This window comes from Plasmodium gallinaceum, assembly GCF_900005855.1.
Source record: "Plasmodium gallinaceum strain 8A genome assembly, contig: PGAL8A_v1_70, whole genome shotgun sequence".
Lineage (NCBI taxonomy): Eukaryota > Apicomplexa > Aconoidasida > Haemosporida > Plasmodiidae > Plasmodium > Plasmodium gallinaceum.
The window spans coordinates 131,164-149,936 of record NW_021628231.1 but is presented as its reverse complement, the minus strand read 5'-3'; the positions used below and the strand labels follow the sequence as shown (position 1 = coordinate 149,936).

General features: G+C 19.5%; 2 protein-coding genes across 2 annotated transcripts, besides 10 other annotated features; both read right to left on the bottom strand.

Moving 5' to 3' along the window:
* Nucleotides 1-30: part of a repeat region that runs on past the window's edge.
* A 564-nt stretch (nt 31-594) lies between these two features.
* Nucleotides 595-1,354, bottom strand: PGAL8A_00187600 (Plasmodium exported protein, unknown function; the record flags this gene model as incomplete). The annotated part of the gene is made up of 2 exons (XM_028670559.1): nt 595-1,116; nt 1,226-1,354. 2 exons carry the CDS (start codon nt 1,352-1,354, stop codon nt 595-597), a joined length of 651 nt encoding a protein of 216 aa, XP_028527299.1.
* A 2,937-nt stretch (nt 1,355-4,291) lies between these two features.
* Nucleotides 4,292-4,865: a repeat region.
* A 700-nt stretch (nt 4,866-5,565) lies between these two features.
* Nucleotides 5,566-6,261: a repeat region.
* A 178-nt stretch (nt 6,262-6,439) lies between these two features.
* Nucleotides 6,440-7,358: a repeat region.
* Nucleotides 7,359-7,360: 2 nt separating this feature from the next.
* Nucleotides 7,361-7,780: a repeat region.
* Nucleotides 7,781-8,023: 243 nt separating this feature from the next.
* Nucleotides 8,024-10,118: a repeat region.
* A 949-nt stretch (nt 10,119-11,067) lies between these two features.
* Nucleotides 11,068-12,994, bottom strand: PGAL8A_00187500 (fam-f protein; the record flags this gene model as incomplete). Its single annotated transcript, XM_028670558.1, has 3 exons — nt 11,068-12,742; nt 12,823-12,881; nt 12,953-12,994. 3 exons carry the CDS (start codon nt 12,992-12,994, stop codon nt 11,068-11,070), a joined length of 1,776 nt encoding a protein of 591 aa, XP_028527298.1.
* A 1,769-nt stretch (nt 12,995-14,763) lies between these two features.
* Nucleotides 14,764-15,645: a repeat region.
* A 1,336-nt stretch (nt 15,646-16,981) lies between these two features.
* Nucleotides 16,982-17,657: a repeat region.
* A 410-nt stretch (nt 17,658-18,067) lies between these two features.
* Nucleotides 18,068-18,470: a repeat region.
* A 277-nt stretch (nt 18,471-18,747) lies between these two features.
* Nucleotides 18,748-18,773: part of a repeat region that runs on past the window's edge.

The following is an 18,773-nucleotide window of genomic DNA, read 5'->3' as shown; positions in this document are numbered from 1 at the left end:
AACCCGGAACCCTGAACCCTGAACCCTAAACCTAAAACCTAAAACCTAAAACCTAAAACCTAAAACCTGAGACTAAAATTTTTCTATTTTTTTTTTTTTTTTAAACCATTGTTTTCTATAAAAAATTTTATATATTTTAAATCTAATAAAAATTTAAATAAAAAGTATACAATAAATTTTTTATTTATTAATCTACCCAGTGAAAACTAAATTTCACTCAAAAAACTAAAAAAAAATTAAAAAAAATTATTTTTTCTTGTACTTTTGTATGTATATTTTAATATACATATCTTATTATACGTATATTTAGATAATTATTTTCTTATACACATTTTTATATACTTGATAATTATTTTTGAATATTCCCCATGAACTAACAAATACATAATCATAATCCTTTTCACTGTCAACATTCAAAAAGATAATTGATATTCTTTTTACTTAACTTTTAATCGTTTTGATCTTTCCTTTTTTTCAAGTGGATTATTTTATCCCCTACTTTTTTTAATTTACACTTTTCTTCATAGCTTGCTTATATAGTTAGTTTTATTAGGAATTTTTTACATTTTTATTAATGTTAAGTAATTATTAACTTTAATTCATTAAATTTAAATTACTGAAACATCTAAAAAATCGTCTTTCTATACAGTAAATTAGATGATTCCATGTAAAATTTGCCTCCCATATAAATTTCTGTTTATTCTCGAATGTACATGATCCATCCGTAGTAATGATGCTTAATTTATCATCAATTTTTTGATTAATTTGGATTACCTTTATATAAGCTTCTTTTGTAATAAATGACCACATATCATTTATTTTACTATCACTTATTCCATAAAAATTTGCACGCATATTCAGTTCATCCAATAATGATGAAAGTGTGTCATTTAATTTTCTTTCTTTTTGTAAACGCATATCATTCCACAATGACATAAGTTCTGCTGAACTTACACTTCCAAATGAAGTTGAATTGCTTGAATTATCACCATTAAATCCAGGAACTTCTTCAAAACGCTCATCATTTTCCTGAGCATTTAATTCAGCTAATTTCCTAGAAAAAATATGCTTGAATTGAAACTCTAAACATATCATATTTAGGTGATTATGACTATCCTACATAAATATTAAAAAATTAAAAGCTTAAAAAAATATAATAGTGTTGTTTGAATCTTAATTAATATAAATAGTTAAATAACATATTTACTTTATAATTTTATCTTACATGAAGAAAAAGAAAAAGTAAAAAAAGGAAAGATACGCTAAAAATTCTTGAAAGAATAAAGTTATGGTACTTTATTTCCTTAATAGTATATCCTCTTTTTTGGAATGAATTTATAGAATAGTTTTGCATTGCAATATTTTAATCAATTATTAGTCTTCTTTGTAAAACATTGATATCCTTCTATATTATATATATAATTATTTTACCACTAAAATAAAAAATAAATTCTCTTTGAAAATACTTCTGATGTATTTTTTGGTGTAATTTAATAATATAGTTGTTTTAATAGGTAAATGATATTTTTTCTTAAAATAAAATTAAAAAAATTACTTGATATTATGATAAGATGAAAAACATAAAAACAATGTTTATGTATAAATATTACATGCAAATAGATGTTTTTTTTAGTTATCATTTCTTAAAAAGCACTATACCAATTAAAATTATTTAAACCAAAAACTCATATTCTTATAAAAAATATAAATTCTATATAGCTCTATTTATTTTGTTTTTTTCTTTATTTTATATATGTATATTGTTTTTTAGAAAAACTGATAGAAAAGATTAATTTTTTTATGTGCATATGAAAAATGAAAAAATATTTTTAAAGTTGAAAGAATTATTATTTTTAATAAATTAAAAAATTATATGCTTAGAACAATTATTTAAAATAACCAAGAAAAAAATTTTGTATTATTTAATAAAACTTCTTTTGCAATTATACAAATAAATATTTTAATTTTAAATTCAATAATGGTATGTATTATTACTTTAAAAGAGTTAATGATTTTCAATGTTAATTCATTATTTAAATTAAAATTTTGCATTAAATTGCATGACTACAAAAAATACAAAAAGCATACTTTATAAATTCCTTTTTATATTAATGAATTTTTCTTATTCTTATATTATTATTTAAAATTTTCTATCTTAAAATATTAATTCATTAATATATTTAATAATAGATTTTTTGATATGAATATTTTTTTTTAAATTGTTCTTAATTCTTTAACATTTTATATGCATATTTTTCAATTGAAGTGTGTTGAAGATTCCCACTTTTTCTGTTATTCAACTATTCATTAAGAAGTGTTCAATTTTAACAAATTCAATATACATTTTTGATTATTATTATTTCAATGATTTATACTCAAACTTAAGTAAATAAAAAGATAAATGAATGTTAAAAACTTAGTTAATGCATGAAACACACAAGTTAATTATATTACAAAAAAAGAAGAAAATGGCCACATATAAAAATGATTTAAGGAAGCATAGCATTTAACAATATTTAAGGAATAACATATTGTGATTATTTTTTCTTTTTTTTTTTCTAATTAATTATTACATGTGATGAAATTTCAGTAAAAATATTAACTTTATATAGATTATGTAAAATAATATAATTTTTCCAATAATAACAATATTTTTATGAATAATTCAACTTTATATACTTGTATTAAAATTTGACTTATTAACTGAACGTTCAACATCTTCGGTAGAGCCTTAAGCAAATCTATAAATAGTATGAAAGTCGTCTTCTATTAATTTTATTTATTTTAAAAATGTATTTCCTTTATAATAAATGAACTTTAAATATATGTTTTGCGCATTATCTTGTTGAAATCATTTATTTTTTTTAATAAAGTTTCTTGTTTTAATTAAAACATAAATATTCGCTGCGAAAACCTCTGATTATATATAAAATAATATTTTTTAAATAAAATAACATTTCATATTAGAACAATTTACATTTTATTTAATAATACATAAAAATTAAGTACCAGCAATGACTTTCCTTTTCCATAAAGTTTGAATTCAATTTTTTTGTTTCAAGTTAATTCAGAAGATAATATTTTAATTTTTCCAAAAGAAGAGTTATTTTTTTATGCTAAATTTAATAATATAATTAATAAAAATAATTTATTAAAGAAAAAAGAAAACTTTTTTTTTTTGGTTGATTATACATTTTCTTAGTCATTAACTTGTTAATTTATCATTCATTTACAATTATAGTATTGAACAAAAACATTAATAAAAAGCGTATAGAGAGGCCTATACTTAACTTTTATTATGAAATAAAATTATTAATATTTTATAAATCATATTTAATATATGCCCAATAAATTATTTATTACTTAACCTAATATACGCTATAATATATAATCGTAATGCCTCATTTTACATATTTAAAATTATAAGCACCATGAAAAAAAATTATCTTTTTTTTTAAATTAATGCATACACAAAGAAAAATATAAAATTTCCTTTTTTTATTATTTAATTTTGGTACAAAAAAATATATATAATTTTTCTTTATTTGTTGTACATACTTTTAATGTACATATTCAAATGTACATATTTTTACTAACACATTAATTTATTAATTGTCTACCATATAGCTTTTCTAATAATTGACAAGCGGATTAACGAAGAGATTGTAGAAAAAGCTCTATTTGTTTTATTTAAAATGTAATTAATTAAATAAATTATTTATTTTCGTTAATATTTAATGATAACATTATTAGTTATTTAAGATAATTTACATAATACACAATAAATGTAATATTTAAAGTTATTCTTTACATCATTCATAAAAAAAAATTTATATACTTTCTTTATTCTAAAAATAAAAAAATTAATTGTCACTATCTTATTTTATTAGGAATTTTTTAAGTCAGCTTCATAAATCCCCAAGAAAATGAATTAAATATATATTTTTATTTATGTAAACTCTTAATTCGTTTTCCTTATATCATCTGTACCTTTTTTGCAAGTATTTTTAATGCAAAAATTTATATGTGTACATTTTCTGACCTTTCTTAGTATGTTCAAGTAAAAACATTTTTATTTATTTTATTTATTGAACATTAATTAAAATTAGTTTAAACTAAATTTATTAACTATACTCCATCACCATAGGAAAAATGATAATGTTATTTTTTTTTATATAACTTTGCAATTTCAAAGCCTTTATGAATATCTTTATTTATTTTATTATTTCTATTATCATTCAATTCATGGTGTTACAATTTATCTTCCATAAATATCATGATAGTTTTTAGCTTCTTATAATTTTTTAGTGTTGTTACCTAATAGTTTAATCTTAATGGAATTTGAACTTTTTTACCTCTATAGTATGCAGGCACTGATTTTAATTTTCACTTTTCAATTTTAGTTACTTTACATAAAAAACTCTAATAGGTTGTATTACTTATTACCATCATAATGCTTCAATTGATTCCATTTATAACTATGAAATAATACTACCAATATTAATATCTTTAACTGCTATCAGTCATTTCTTTTTCAATCTACCTAAATCTTTATGTTCTTGTCTTCGTCTATCTTTTAAATAAATTATTCTCATTTCTGAGATATTTTCTGATAATAAGGTTGAAAAATTAGAACATAAAGTCTATTCAGAATTTAATAAAATATGATGTTTATTCTAAATTCGGAAAATGTCTATTATTATATAACAATACAGAATTTTTTACTATTTTATCAATACCTATCTTATTTTTCATATATAGTCTTAAGTATATAATAAAAACTTGTCAAAACATTAATTAATATTGCTCTCTTCTTAATAGTGAATACTAATGTGGTATAGCTTTATTTGTAATTCTTCTATTACTGATTTATTAATTTTGTCAACAACTTTAATAGTATTAAGGAAATTAATAAAGAGCGTATTGGGAAGAACTCTGTTTTTCTTTTATTTTAATTAAAATAAAATACTAAGTAAATTACATGTATTTACTAATTATTATTATTAACTACATAGTTAACGTTTTAATTAATTCACACAATAACTTATGTAAATTATATTTAGAATTAACTTTTTTAGTATTTCATTAAAAAAATATTCTCCATCATTGTTATTCTAATTTCAAAAAAAAATAATAATAAAAATTATTATTATTTAAATTATTTTTTTTTTTTTTTAGTGATAATTACAAAAATAAAAATTTTTTTGTGTATGATTGTAGGTACAAAAAAAAAAAATTTAATAAAATATATCAATATTTTTTTTTTTCTAGTATACGCTTTCTTGTGTTCATATTTTCCCTCTACATTAAAATGCATATATATAAATGTTTTTAATCATTTTACTTATTTAAATATCATTTAAAATAGACACATAATACTATTAATAGGACAATAGCATATTTTTAAATTCTTGAAGAAATAAGAAAAAATGAATAATCTATTGAGTTATAAAAAAATGAAAATAGTATAGGACTCTGTGTAAACGTTAAACAAATAGTTGAAATAAATAGAAGAAAAGTACACGTTTAATTAGATACCTGAGATGAGTTATGTGTCATATTGGATAATAAAGGGCTTTATTCAACTTTTTGGATATAAAAAGGACTAGTTATATGAAGAATACGTAGTTGGTCATGCATACAAAAATAAAAAAAATATGATCAATTTTTTTTTTAAGAAGAAAAAAAAAAGAACGTCAAGAAAAAAATTGGTTAAAAAAATCAATTGGAAAAAGATTTTCTACCAATGAGAATAAGATAAAAAACAAAAATACAAAGGATATTTTACATATAAATACATTTTAATTTTTCTTAGTAGTTTTAATATTAATTTTTTTTATAAGAGAAAATTTTATATATACAAATTAAAATTTCTACGTTATTAATGTTCATATAATTAATTTTGTATTTTTACTAATGGTTTATGTTTTATTAATTCAACAGCAATATATTTAAATTGCTGGACTTAAATCATAACAAAGAAATAAGTAATATACATTTAATTAATAATCAATATTCAATAAGGATATAAATTTTTAATAAAAATAAAGATTTTTATTAATATAAATAAATGTCTATTGAAATTAAAGGATGCTGAACAACGTAGATCACATTATTAAGAATCACTCGTTCAAAGCATTTAAAAATATATATAAATACATCTTAAAATAGTAAGGGAAACTCTACTTGCTCTTTATTAATTTGCTTTTTCAGTACTTTAGCAAAGTTACGGAACACCCAATTAATAAAACACATATCAAATTTATCTGCAAAAAAAATTGGAATAAAATTTGATTTAGGAGATATAAGAATTAATGTTTGTGGATTATCCTATGGAAAGAAGGTATATATATCTAGAAAAGTTGTAATTAGTATAAAATCTATAAATAAGTAGGCTACAATAATATTTGATATGATAAATACAGAAGAATAACTCATTTTAATTATTGTTATAGTCATGGATCAGTTAGAATATTCCATTATAAAGAATAGTGGCTCTTATATAAATATAATGAAAGTTTAGAAAGATGAGAAAATTAATCCATATAATATCAATCAAGCAATAACTCAAAATTTTATTACCAAGACCATTTTAGAGTCTCAAGAAGGTAATGATAAATTAAGAAACTCTTGCAACATAATTCATTACATTGAGAAGACAATGTAAGTATCAGATATATATAAAACATCCTATCAAATTCAAGAAAAATCTCGGAAATGTAATCCCAGACCTTTGAGAAAGAAGTTGATGATTGAATTTCATAAGAAAATTGATAAAATGGTAGGTAAATGTTATAAATAGGGTTGATAGTGTAAAATGAATTTCACCTATGGCATTAATTCTTAAAAAGTATGGGGGATTGAGAATTACTATTGATTATTGGTATTTAAATAAATATGTAATAGATGATTTATATATCATATCTCATATAAAAAATGTACTTCAGACATCTTGTTGTACTAAATAGCTTTTGAAAATAAATTATAAAAATGGATTTTAAAGCACATCATTATATGAAAATAGCAGACAGTGCTCTGGGTTTATAGTATGCAAACGTAAATATTTTGTATTTAATATATTAACATTTTACTTGAAAACTAATCCTATATAGTTCCAAATAATAGTAGAAAATATATTTATGGACTTAATTAGAGAAAATTATGTGATTGTATATGTTGATTACATCATTATTTTAACAAAATTTGTGGATGAACATTTTAAAAAAATTAGGAAAAGTATATAGGTTACTTATTAATATAGTTTATAAATAAATAAAGACAAATGTGAATATTTTCTGACATACATATATAAAATATTTAGGATAGATAGTTGATCACAACGGAGTTATACTTTTAGTGATGATTTATTAAATTGCTATTCAATGACTTTGCTAGAGTATTAAACAAACAGATTAATAAAGAGAATTTAGAGTCACTACTACTAATTTAATAAATCTTATTATTAATTAAACTATATAAACCAACAAAATGTTTTATATATATATTGTCTACTTCATTAAGCATTTATTGTTTTTAAGAGACATCTATTTACTATAATGAAAATCTCTCTTTTTATTGAAAATTTAAATCCCCATTAATTGTTGATTTTAATTATATATATTTTATTTATAATGTTATTAATAGTAATTACTAATTCAAATTAATTTCTCTGAAATTAACAAACATAAATAATTAACAAAAGACAAAATAAATTATAAAAATGCTACAAAACACGAAAATTTCATTATTGTTGGTATAAAATTTTTTTATGTAAATTTAAACAAAATATACTACAAAAAATTTTTTAGTCAACAACTCCTCTTTTGAATTAACTATTTAATTTATTTAAAAAAAAAAAAAAAATAATTTTTAATGTGTTTTTAATTTACTAAAGGAAATCTCAAAAAATTAACAATTAATTTTTTTTTTTTTTTTTCCTAATGCATATTTGCCTAAGTATTTATTTTCCATACAGCTATTACTTTTTATTTTTAAAAGGGTTAATAATACCTTTTATTAAATAAATGGATAAATTCAAAACGATTATTGAAGTAGAACGACCCCAATTCAGAAAACAGTTGGGGTCATTTTTAAATGATTCAAATTATTATAGAAATTATATTAAAAAATTTTCCGAATGGACATCTAAACTGTTTTCATTAGTAACAAAAAGATAAAATCTCATTTGGAATGAAAATATTCTCAGGTTCTTGAATAAATAAATGGAAAATTGACAAAAATAATATATTTGCCTCCTGATCCAGTAAAATTATATGTTATTTATACTAGCACATTGATTATACTATAGTAGCATTTTTAACTCATATAGATTATATAGATCAATTTAAATATATTCACTATACATCAATAAAAATGAATGATGTTCAATGGTAATAGAGTGCAATAAAAAAAGAATTACTGTCAATAATAATAGTTTGTGAAACATTTTATTATTGTATTAAAGGATCTAATTAATTCATTAAAACTTATTATATAGGTCTCATAGGAATATATTCTATTAACAGTAGAATATTATATAGATGGAAATTAATGATATGAGAATTTAATTCGGAATTTGAACACAATGAGGGAATTTAAAACAGTCTAGCTGATTGTATAACTAGTTTAATAAATGGTCATACTGGTATTGGTATCTATATGACTTTATTTTTTAATAAACCACTAGAGAAACATAAAAATTTTTATGTTTTTCCATCTTATTAAGAAATAGATTATGCAGTCCGAGAAGAAAAGAATAATATTCTAAAAGCTTAAATATAGAAAAATTACTTTTTTATTCATTACATAACAGGATAGTTATATGTATCATAAATATATAGGATTCATTTGATTCAATCGTTTCATATTTGTGAGTTCTTAGAACATATTAAAGTCAATAAAACTTTAATGAAATTGCCGAGACATTTTTGGTGAACTAATATTGGTCGAGATATTAAGGAATATGTTACAAATTTTTTAATTTGTCATCCAATGAGTAATAGAAATTTTAAATTTATTAATGATAAGACATCATCTATTCGTAATCCATGTGATATGGTTTCATTAGAAATTATAAGATCAAAAACATGGAATGAAGAAAATACCATATTAATACGCCTATATGTCATTATTAAAGGTTTATGCTATCCACTGTTATTAGAAGAGCATCCATTGCTATTGATATAATTTTTATGACGAGATGTTTGATTTTTATATTTGGACATCCCATATATATTATTACTTATCGGGCTTTTATTTACATAAGTCAATAATTTAAAAAATACGTTACTGAAAAATTACAAATAAAATTGTGCCAAAGAAGTTCTTATTATTTCAAGGGAATAATACTTATGAAAGCCTTCATAAGAGTCGAGATTATAGAATTAAGACTATACATAAGGAAAAAGATATATCTTTTAAAGAAATGCTGAGAAATGTAATATTGATATATACTAATGCATCGAAGAGGGATCTAGGAAAAATAACATATTCTTCTTTGAACTGAACGGATTGTATATGTTTTTGTTTTTCAAGATTATTATCTGAAAATATTTGAGAAATGAAAAAAACTTATTTAAACAATAAATGAATATGCGTGAAGACTTATATATATTAAAGAATAAGCCATTAGTAGCAACTAAAGATATAAATTTTGGTGATATTATGTTAAAGAGTTACAAAACTGTCAAATGAACTTATATTAACATTATAGTGACAAAAATCTGTATAAACCTTATCTGTATTTACCATATAAAATAATTAAAATAGAAAATGAGAGATTAATGGATATGCATATATACTATAATGTAAAGAGACTCAAATTTTACTTCATAAAACTAAACTATTAGTTAATAAATCTAAAGAAATATATAAGGTTCAATTAAGAAATTTGTTACAAGTTATTGATAATAATAAGAAAAAGCCTAAACTTATGAATGAATTAGAACTTAAAAACTATTCTGATATTTATAAATGATATATTACAATATCATATGAATTAAATGATAATGGAAACAATATGATAAATGAGAAAATACAAAAAGGACTCGAAATTGTGGGAGAATTCAGATACAATAAAATAAAGTAATGTCATTATTTTTCTTAAGGTGATGGAATATTGTGTACATAAATATTATAGGCTCCATTTGTATAATATTTGGATGAATAAATAGAATAAAAACATTTTATTTTGTGCATAATAAGTTTTGGGGAAAATGTGACATCATAAACTCGTACAACAGAGTAATCGTTCAAGTACATGAATTAAGAATAAAAAATATATACTGGTACTAAAATTGAGTACACTAAAAAAAAATAAATAAATAATAATAATAATTTTTTTTTTGGATTATGACACGCACATAAAAAAAAAAGTTTTCTAGGATAATATTTTTTTTATTACTTTCTTTTTTTTATTTATATACACATTTATTATTGCACATTATATGCACGATATAATATACACAAAATAAAATATTTTTATTATATTTATTCATCTAAATATTGTGTAAAAGAGGTATGTAGTATTATTTATAGACTATGTACGTACTTTATATGCTTATTTTTTTTTTTGATTTAATAATGAATAACCAATTATAAAAAGAATAAATTTTATCTAGAAAAGATTAACCCTGATTAAGGATATATGTGTATTATATTTTGGATACTTGTAATAATATATTTAAGCTTTAACAAAATTACATAATGATTTTTATTAAACAATATTGACGCTCTTAAAAAATTTCAAAGAACTTATAATAATAAACTATTTATTTAACATATAATTGATTAAGGATTTTTAATATAAAGCAAATTATTTGTTATTGTTATATAATTAAATTAGGGTCATGTATTATATACAATATATATTTTTATAATAAATAAAATAGTATAAGTTACCCTACGTCCTACATATTAACTTCACTGTATAGTGTATTTCATATGTAATTAAATATCAAATTGATAAATCAAAAACAGAATGAAAATAAACATGAATATTTTAAAAGTAATTATAATAATGTAATTTTTTTTTTTATTTTTAAATACTATTTTTTTCAACTTAAATCTCTAAACATAAGTATATTTATATTTTTTTTCGTAACTACTATGAAAGTTCAGAATGTCATACAGAAAAAATAATATAACATTTTTGTTCAATAATATTTCTTTTTTAGAACTGAAATAAAGTTTTTCTGATTTATTCAACTCATTATTTAACGAATATATTAAGAATCTAAAGAAGGTAAACTTACGTATTTCCTTCTCCATGTCCAATAGTGCTAAAGGTAAATCCATACAGCAACACGTAACATCATTAATAAAATTACTTCTTTCATAAATTTCAGCATACTTTAATATTAAGTTTTGAGAATTTCTTTTTGGAACAAATAAAACTTTTTCATTTATTTTTCCATGGGAACCTACAAATTTTTTTTTACCTAACCTTTTATTTTTTGATTCATTTTTAAGTAATTCTATAAAATTTGCATACTCATTAATTTGTCTCTTACATGATAATGAGAATACAATAAGTTCAAATATATTTTCGATACTTTTTATATCAACTGATCCATAAAGCTTGCTTACTAATGATCTAATACCCGTACTATTCACATCGAAACCAAACATATCTTTTATATAGATTTTAAATTCAGCTATGGATTCTTTTATCTCTTCCTTTTCATGTAAAAATAAATCATTTATTTTATTTAAAATCTTATCTTGAAATAACTTCTCATTATATTTTTCTTTAATTTTATCTAATTTAAACTTATTTTTCGAAAGGTTCATTTCAAGTATGTAAGCAATAAATGATATTATACATTTTATGTCCCCATTTAAAATTTTATTTAGTACCATAAATAATTTATGTGTTTTTACTTCAATTGTATGATCTAATTCTCTATTTATATTATTAATTAAGTTATGAAATTCATCAACATTTTTTTTTATAGAAATAACTGTAGTAGATCCTTTTTTATTAAATAAAAATATGGAATTAGTAAATTCATTAAAAATCTTTACCATTTCATTTCTATAGTTATCATAGATATCAGACTTATCTCCATAAATATAATTAAGAGGAAACTTATTTATATATAAATTATAATATTCAAAAATATAACCTTCGTAATTAAAAACATTATTACTAAGTAATGAAAAAAATTTGTCATTCTTTTCATTCAACTTTCTAAAATATTCAAAGGAATTTTCTAAACTTAAAGGAATCTCTGAATTAAATTTTAGCTGTTCTAAGTATTCATGCGCATTTTGATCATCAATTACTAGATTTATGCTATTTCCACTGCGCCATACGTGTAATTCAACGTCATTAAATATAAGCAATTCGGATTTATCATAAGAGTTGAGTCCCTGAAATACCATATTTACATGATCTTTTGCATCATCAACTAAGTTTTTTAAAAAATTTAACACTTCATAGGTGGTAGCATCCAACGTGTTATATATAGATCTAATAATCTCTTTATCTTTTTCTAGGTACTTGTAATAATTTTTAAAAAATATATTATCTATTAATTTTACAAATAAATTTCTTGAATCTCCAAAATAGCCTTCAGACAATGTGTTTTCATAATTTGATTCTCTTCTGTTGTATAATAATTGTAGATCTTTCATTGAAATACCTGAAGAATTTTTAATATCTTCATCTTTAAAATCATACAATTCCGCTAAATTTCTTACTAATTGTATTTCTATATGTCTTATAAATTTGAGTTTATATCTGATAAAATATAATAAAAAATTATTAAATTTATTATGAACATGTAATATTTCTTTTTTAAAAATGAAAAAATTAAATACTTCTTTGAGTTATAATATAGATCAATGCAACAAAAGTAAATACATACTACTATTGTGATCTATAAAAAATTAAAAAAAAAAAAATAATATAATAATAGGTTTTTTTTTTATTTATTCTAAATAATATTACCAAAAAATAAAAATGATATAGTAAAAATAAATGAATTTTCATTTGAAATTTGTATAAATATTTATATTTTTAAAAGATATTTAAAAATAAAGAATTATCTATAATGAAATTTTATTTCGGATTCCTAATTGTACACTAACGAAAATTTTTATTTAGATTTTCTATAAAAAATTGTGTGAATCTGCTCATTACTTAAAATAAAGCATTTTTTTATTTATATTAAAATAGTAACTATTTTATGATTCTCCTAATTTTTGTTAGTTCCTATTTAATTAATACGCATATTTTATATCTTAAAAGCATAAAATTCATTTAATTATAATTTCATATAATCACAAAATACATAAATTTCTTTTTATATCTAAAGGTTAATTATAATACATATATATATTTTTTTTTCTGGTTAACTACATTTAATAAGAATTAAGAAATAGTTATTAAAACTTTTAAATTTATGATTTTTTAGTTTAATTTTTCCATTTCAATGAATATATGAGTTTTATAAGAATAAAACAGTAAATTTTAAATCTTTAAAAAATATGTTCTAATAAAAAACAAACAAAGTTTAATATTTTAGCATGCTTTAAATGTCAATAATGTACTTATTACTTATTCTAAATCTAAATATGTTAAAATTCTAATTTGTTTTAATTTTTAAAATTTTTTTTTGAAGATCATAGTTTAGTGTTGTATAAATATCTCAAATTGTATAAGAAGAACAGTAAAAATGTGATTAATGTAAACTGTTTTTACTATTTTAATATGTTTTATTTAGAAAATTTTAAACTTTTCTTATAATAAAATTTAATATTTTTATGAACAAAATAAACTAAAATATGTATATTATTTTAAAAAAAATATTTAAATAAATATAATATATCTTTAATGAAGTCAGCTTTCAATCATAGTTTCTTTTAGAATGATTTTAGCAAAAAATTGCTTTTAAAAAGTTTAGGCAAGATTATATGTTATGTAAAATAGATATGAAAATTAAAATAAATATATAAATGCTTTCTAATTATATTTTATTAAATATAACATGTTTTCATGCGGGGTTTGAATTCAATTTTATTAAAAAAAAAAATATAATTATACAGGATGTTTCATTTAATCTTCTTATTAACGTCATTATTTAATTTTTATTTTGTCGCAATATTTTACTATTAAATAATTTATATAATAATTTATATTCATTTAAATATATATACATTTGAAATTTTATATTATTTTAGCCTTATTCATTGTTTTTAATTTTTATGTAAAATGAGTTTAAAAAAAAAATTTTTATTTTATCTTATTAATTATAATGTTTTAATCACATAATAAATTATTTATTAATTAGTTTTTTTAATATTTTTATAATAAATAATCAGAATCACATAGAGAAAGCAAACAAATATCTGCTTATTTAATTTTCTAAATATTAGCTAATACAGAAAATTATATATACTCCTTAAATAATTACATAAAATAACAAAAAAAAACAATTTATTTTATATTAAATATGTCATGGTATATAATTTTTTATAAATTAATCATTTAATATCAATTTAATAGTTATCCCAGCTGTATTACAAAAACACTAAAAGAAAATTATATACTATCATAAAAAAAATTATATTTAAAATTCTTTTATTTTTTAGTATAATTTAATTATACATGTTGCAGCGTTCTCATCCTACTGTTCGAATTTTTTTATACTAATTAAATAATAATTATTTTAATGCTCTTATTTTTCTCAAATACTTTAAATACGCAAGTAAATATATAATACATTCTCTTTCATTTTATTATAAATTTAATATACCTATAAGACTATTTATTAACCATACTCTATAATCTTGAGAAAAGTAATGGTATTACCTTTTTTTTTGTACTTTAACTTTCTTTATAGTATCATATTTTTTGTTATTCATTCATTTAATTGCTATTTTTAATATTAATCATGTTATAAAATAAAATAAAAATTCTTTTTCAGATATAGAAATAATTTTTTCATTTTAATTCATACATAAAATTTGGAATTGTTTCTTTATTTTCATCTGTGACTTTTATTAGACTCGTTAATTGTATTTTATATATTTCACATGTTTTATTTTTTAATAATTCGGTTCTTTAATTAGAATTTATATTTTTTTATTTCCATAATATATATGTATTGCTTTTGATTTTCTATTTTCAATTTTGTTTAGTTCATATGAAAAGAACCTATACATTGATATCAGATATTTGTACTATAATATCTCATGTAATTTCTCTCATATTTTGTCAATTGAAATGAATTAATATTTCTAACATCAATAACCTTTTTTGTAACTAGTAGATTTTCCTTGATTTTATTTAATTCTTTACATAATTGTTTCCATCATTGAACTTAATGGATCCCATTACAGGTATAGTTTTAGACTATAATTTTATAAAAGAAGGTAATAAAAAATCAACTGCAAACATAATAAAATACGATGTTTTTCACGTGTGACATGAGGGACATTATTACTAATTAAATCTATATTTTGAAATATTTATTTAAAGGGTATATATTTTTCTTCACACAATGTTTTCCATATAGAATAACAATTTATATGAAAGTCTTCCTTGATATTACTTCATTAAGTATAAACATTAGAATGATATAATTATATTTGTAATTATTTAGTAATATAAACTTGAAATTCCTTATTAGTTTAAATTAATATACGACATAAAAGAATATTTTATGAAAATATTATTTTTAAATTAAACATTCAAAGACTTTTTGATGCTTTGTATAGTCAAGTTAGTAATGAACAAGTAGGGAGGCCTCTTTGTATTATATTTATCAAAATATTAATTATGTTACAAATATTTATCAATTTTTCGTAATTTAAATTATTTAATATAACGAAAATGAAATTTTCCTTTTAAGTAAAAGTTGCCATATTTGCATGACTTTATAACAATTTATCTCATAATATTAACTTTATTATTTTAAACTTGAGTCGTCATATGAACTATTCAAATGATATTACATAAGAATTATGAAATTTCATTATGGCTTATGTTATACATTATAAAAGAAGCATATTATTATTTTGTTAAAAAACAAAAATTAAAAGAAAATATATTTTTTTAAAAAATAACAAAAAAAAATAATAAAAAATTATCATGAACATAATAATTTATTAAATGCCTGTTCAATGATTTTGCTAGCATAAAAACAATTATAAAAGAGCATGCAGAATAAACTCTACTTGATTTAATTTTAATTTAATTGAGATTTAAATTTAAAATTTTCATTTTTATTAACCAATACCAAATACTAATTAGTTAATTGTTTTTTTTTAAGTTAATTTACGGGAGACTCTAAAATTCGATTTCTTTAATATTACAATTTAACTTAAATATACATTCCATAGTAATTTACATACATCCTCTCAAAAAAAAAAAAAAAAATTAATTTTTTCCTTTATGATTAAATTTTTTTTTTTTAATAATAAAAAAAAAGAAAATGATAAAAAAATATTATCATAAATCATTTACGTTAGCGTTATATGCAAAAAAAAAATATATATTTTTTTTCTTAAATTATAGATGCACACACAAAAAAAAAATTATTATTTATTTATATTTTTTTTTGTTTTATTGTTCTTACTTTTAATTGTGGTATATATATAAATTTTTTTTTTAGTATACATGCTTTTTGAGTAACTATTTTAGTGTTCTCATTTATGATTACACATTGTCCCTGTGATTCAGCATGCACAAGATAAAATGTTTTTATTCTATTTATTCATCTAAATACTATAAAAAAGATATCAGTAATATTATTTAAGGATTAAATACCAAAACACACAATATAATTTACGTATTTTTGGTGAGTATGTTATTTAAAATTCCTATGCTATATTTAGTTATTTTATTATGCATATTTTTTCTGGATATGATAAAAAAAAATAAAATTTTATCTATTGAATAATAACTAATATTGCAACTAAAAATAGTTCTATAATGTTACTCATTGAATGATGTCCTAAAATAGAAATCTAGGTACTTTATGATGAAAATTTGCATCTGTAACCTTAGAAATTTTTTTATCTATATTAGCTAAATATAACATAATTAATGACATATTACTCTTTGAATAATATATTTCTCTTCCATCTATTTTAAGGTTTTACAATACCTGGTGGAGCTAAATCGAATGCATTATGTTTTCATAATGTTTGATTCTTATTGTTTTTAGGTTTCCCATTATATTTTAGATTTCAAATTAAACTATTTATAGAGTGATCTTCATTTAACTATTAGTATAAGCCAATTTATAATACTTTTGAGTTTTCTAAATGTTTTATTACTTCTTCATTATGTTCTAATATTTCTACTATAAAAAAAGTATATTAAATAATTACTATTTTTATCCTGTTTATATAATATTACCGTTTCATAAGGAACAGATAAATTAATTTTTCAAACTACATTTCCTAGTATATTATTTTTATCTTCTCATGTAATATCACCAGTTTTTTGATATGTTAAATAAATAGGAATATTTACATTCCTCTAATGAATTATTACAATATTTTATCATCTAATTTAGAAGATAGATCTCTTCATCAATTATTCTATTAATTCAACCTGCTAAACTATCTGAAATTCTTTCGATAAGTTCAAATTTTAAATTAAATTCTAATCATAATTTTTATCGATCCAATTTTCTTATGTTGATACATTTACCATTAAAAGAATTCTATAATTTTTTGAATGATTATCATAATGAAGAGCATGTATAGAAATATCTATTTATTTTGTTTATTAAGAATATATTTTATAATATGTATATAAACTATAATAATTTATAAATAATTTCTATTTTGTTATTTAATATTAAGCTAATATTTACGTAATAATATCAACAACTTATTAGAATAAAACACTTCATTTCATTTAATATTTTGCAGTATATTAAAGTAAATCAAAAATATTTTCGTGTACAAACAAAATTAATCTATTTTATACTCATTCTTGTTACTATTAAAAACAAAATAAATAATTCCATTTTTCATTGGGAGTCAAATGATTTTCAAAGATGCATCTTAAAAATGTATTTTACAATATTTCATTTGAAAGAATAGTAAACATATTAATTCAATAACTGTCAGTTCAATGATGTTTCCAGAGTAATGAACAAACAGATCAATGAAGAACATGTAGGATTTCTCCTACTAATCTAATGAATATACATATAATTTTAATGTTCTAAACCCGTAAAGGGTTTTATATATATAGTTTACTTCATTTATCATTTATTTGCTTTAATAATAATTTTATACTTCTATTAAAAATTTAATTCCTCATTAATTATCAATTTTAATTACATATATTTTATTTATAATATCATGAATAATGTTTAGAAATTCAAATCCATTGCTCTCAAATGAAAAACATAAATAATTAACAAAATGCAAAATAAATTATGCAAATACTACAAAATATGAAAATATTATAATCGTTAATATAAAATTTTCTTACATAAACTTAAAAACAAAATATACTACAGGAAACTTTTTGTTAACTATTCTTCCTTCTATTTTTCGACAATTATATCATTTCTTAAAAAATTGATCATATTTATGTATTTTGAAATTTACAAAAGAATACAAAAAAAATTAATAATTAATTTTTTTTTTCTTATGAAATATTTGCATGATTAACTATTTATTTTCCATAAAGATATTTCTTTTTTCAAATAGATTATAATACATTTAATTAACCATGCATATAAGTTATATATTATCCTAGTTTTAAGCATCTGTTCATAATGTATTTTATTTTTTAATAAAAA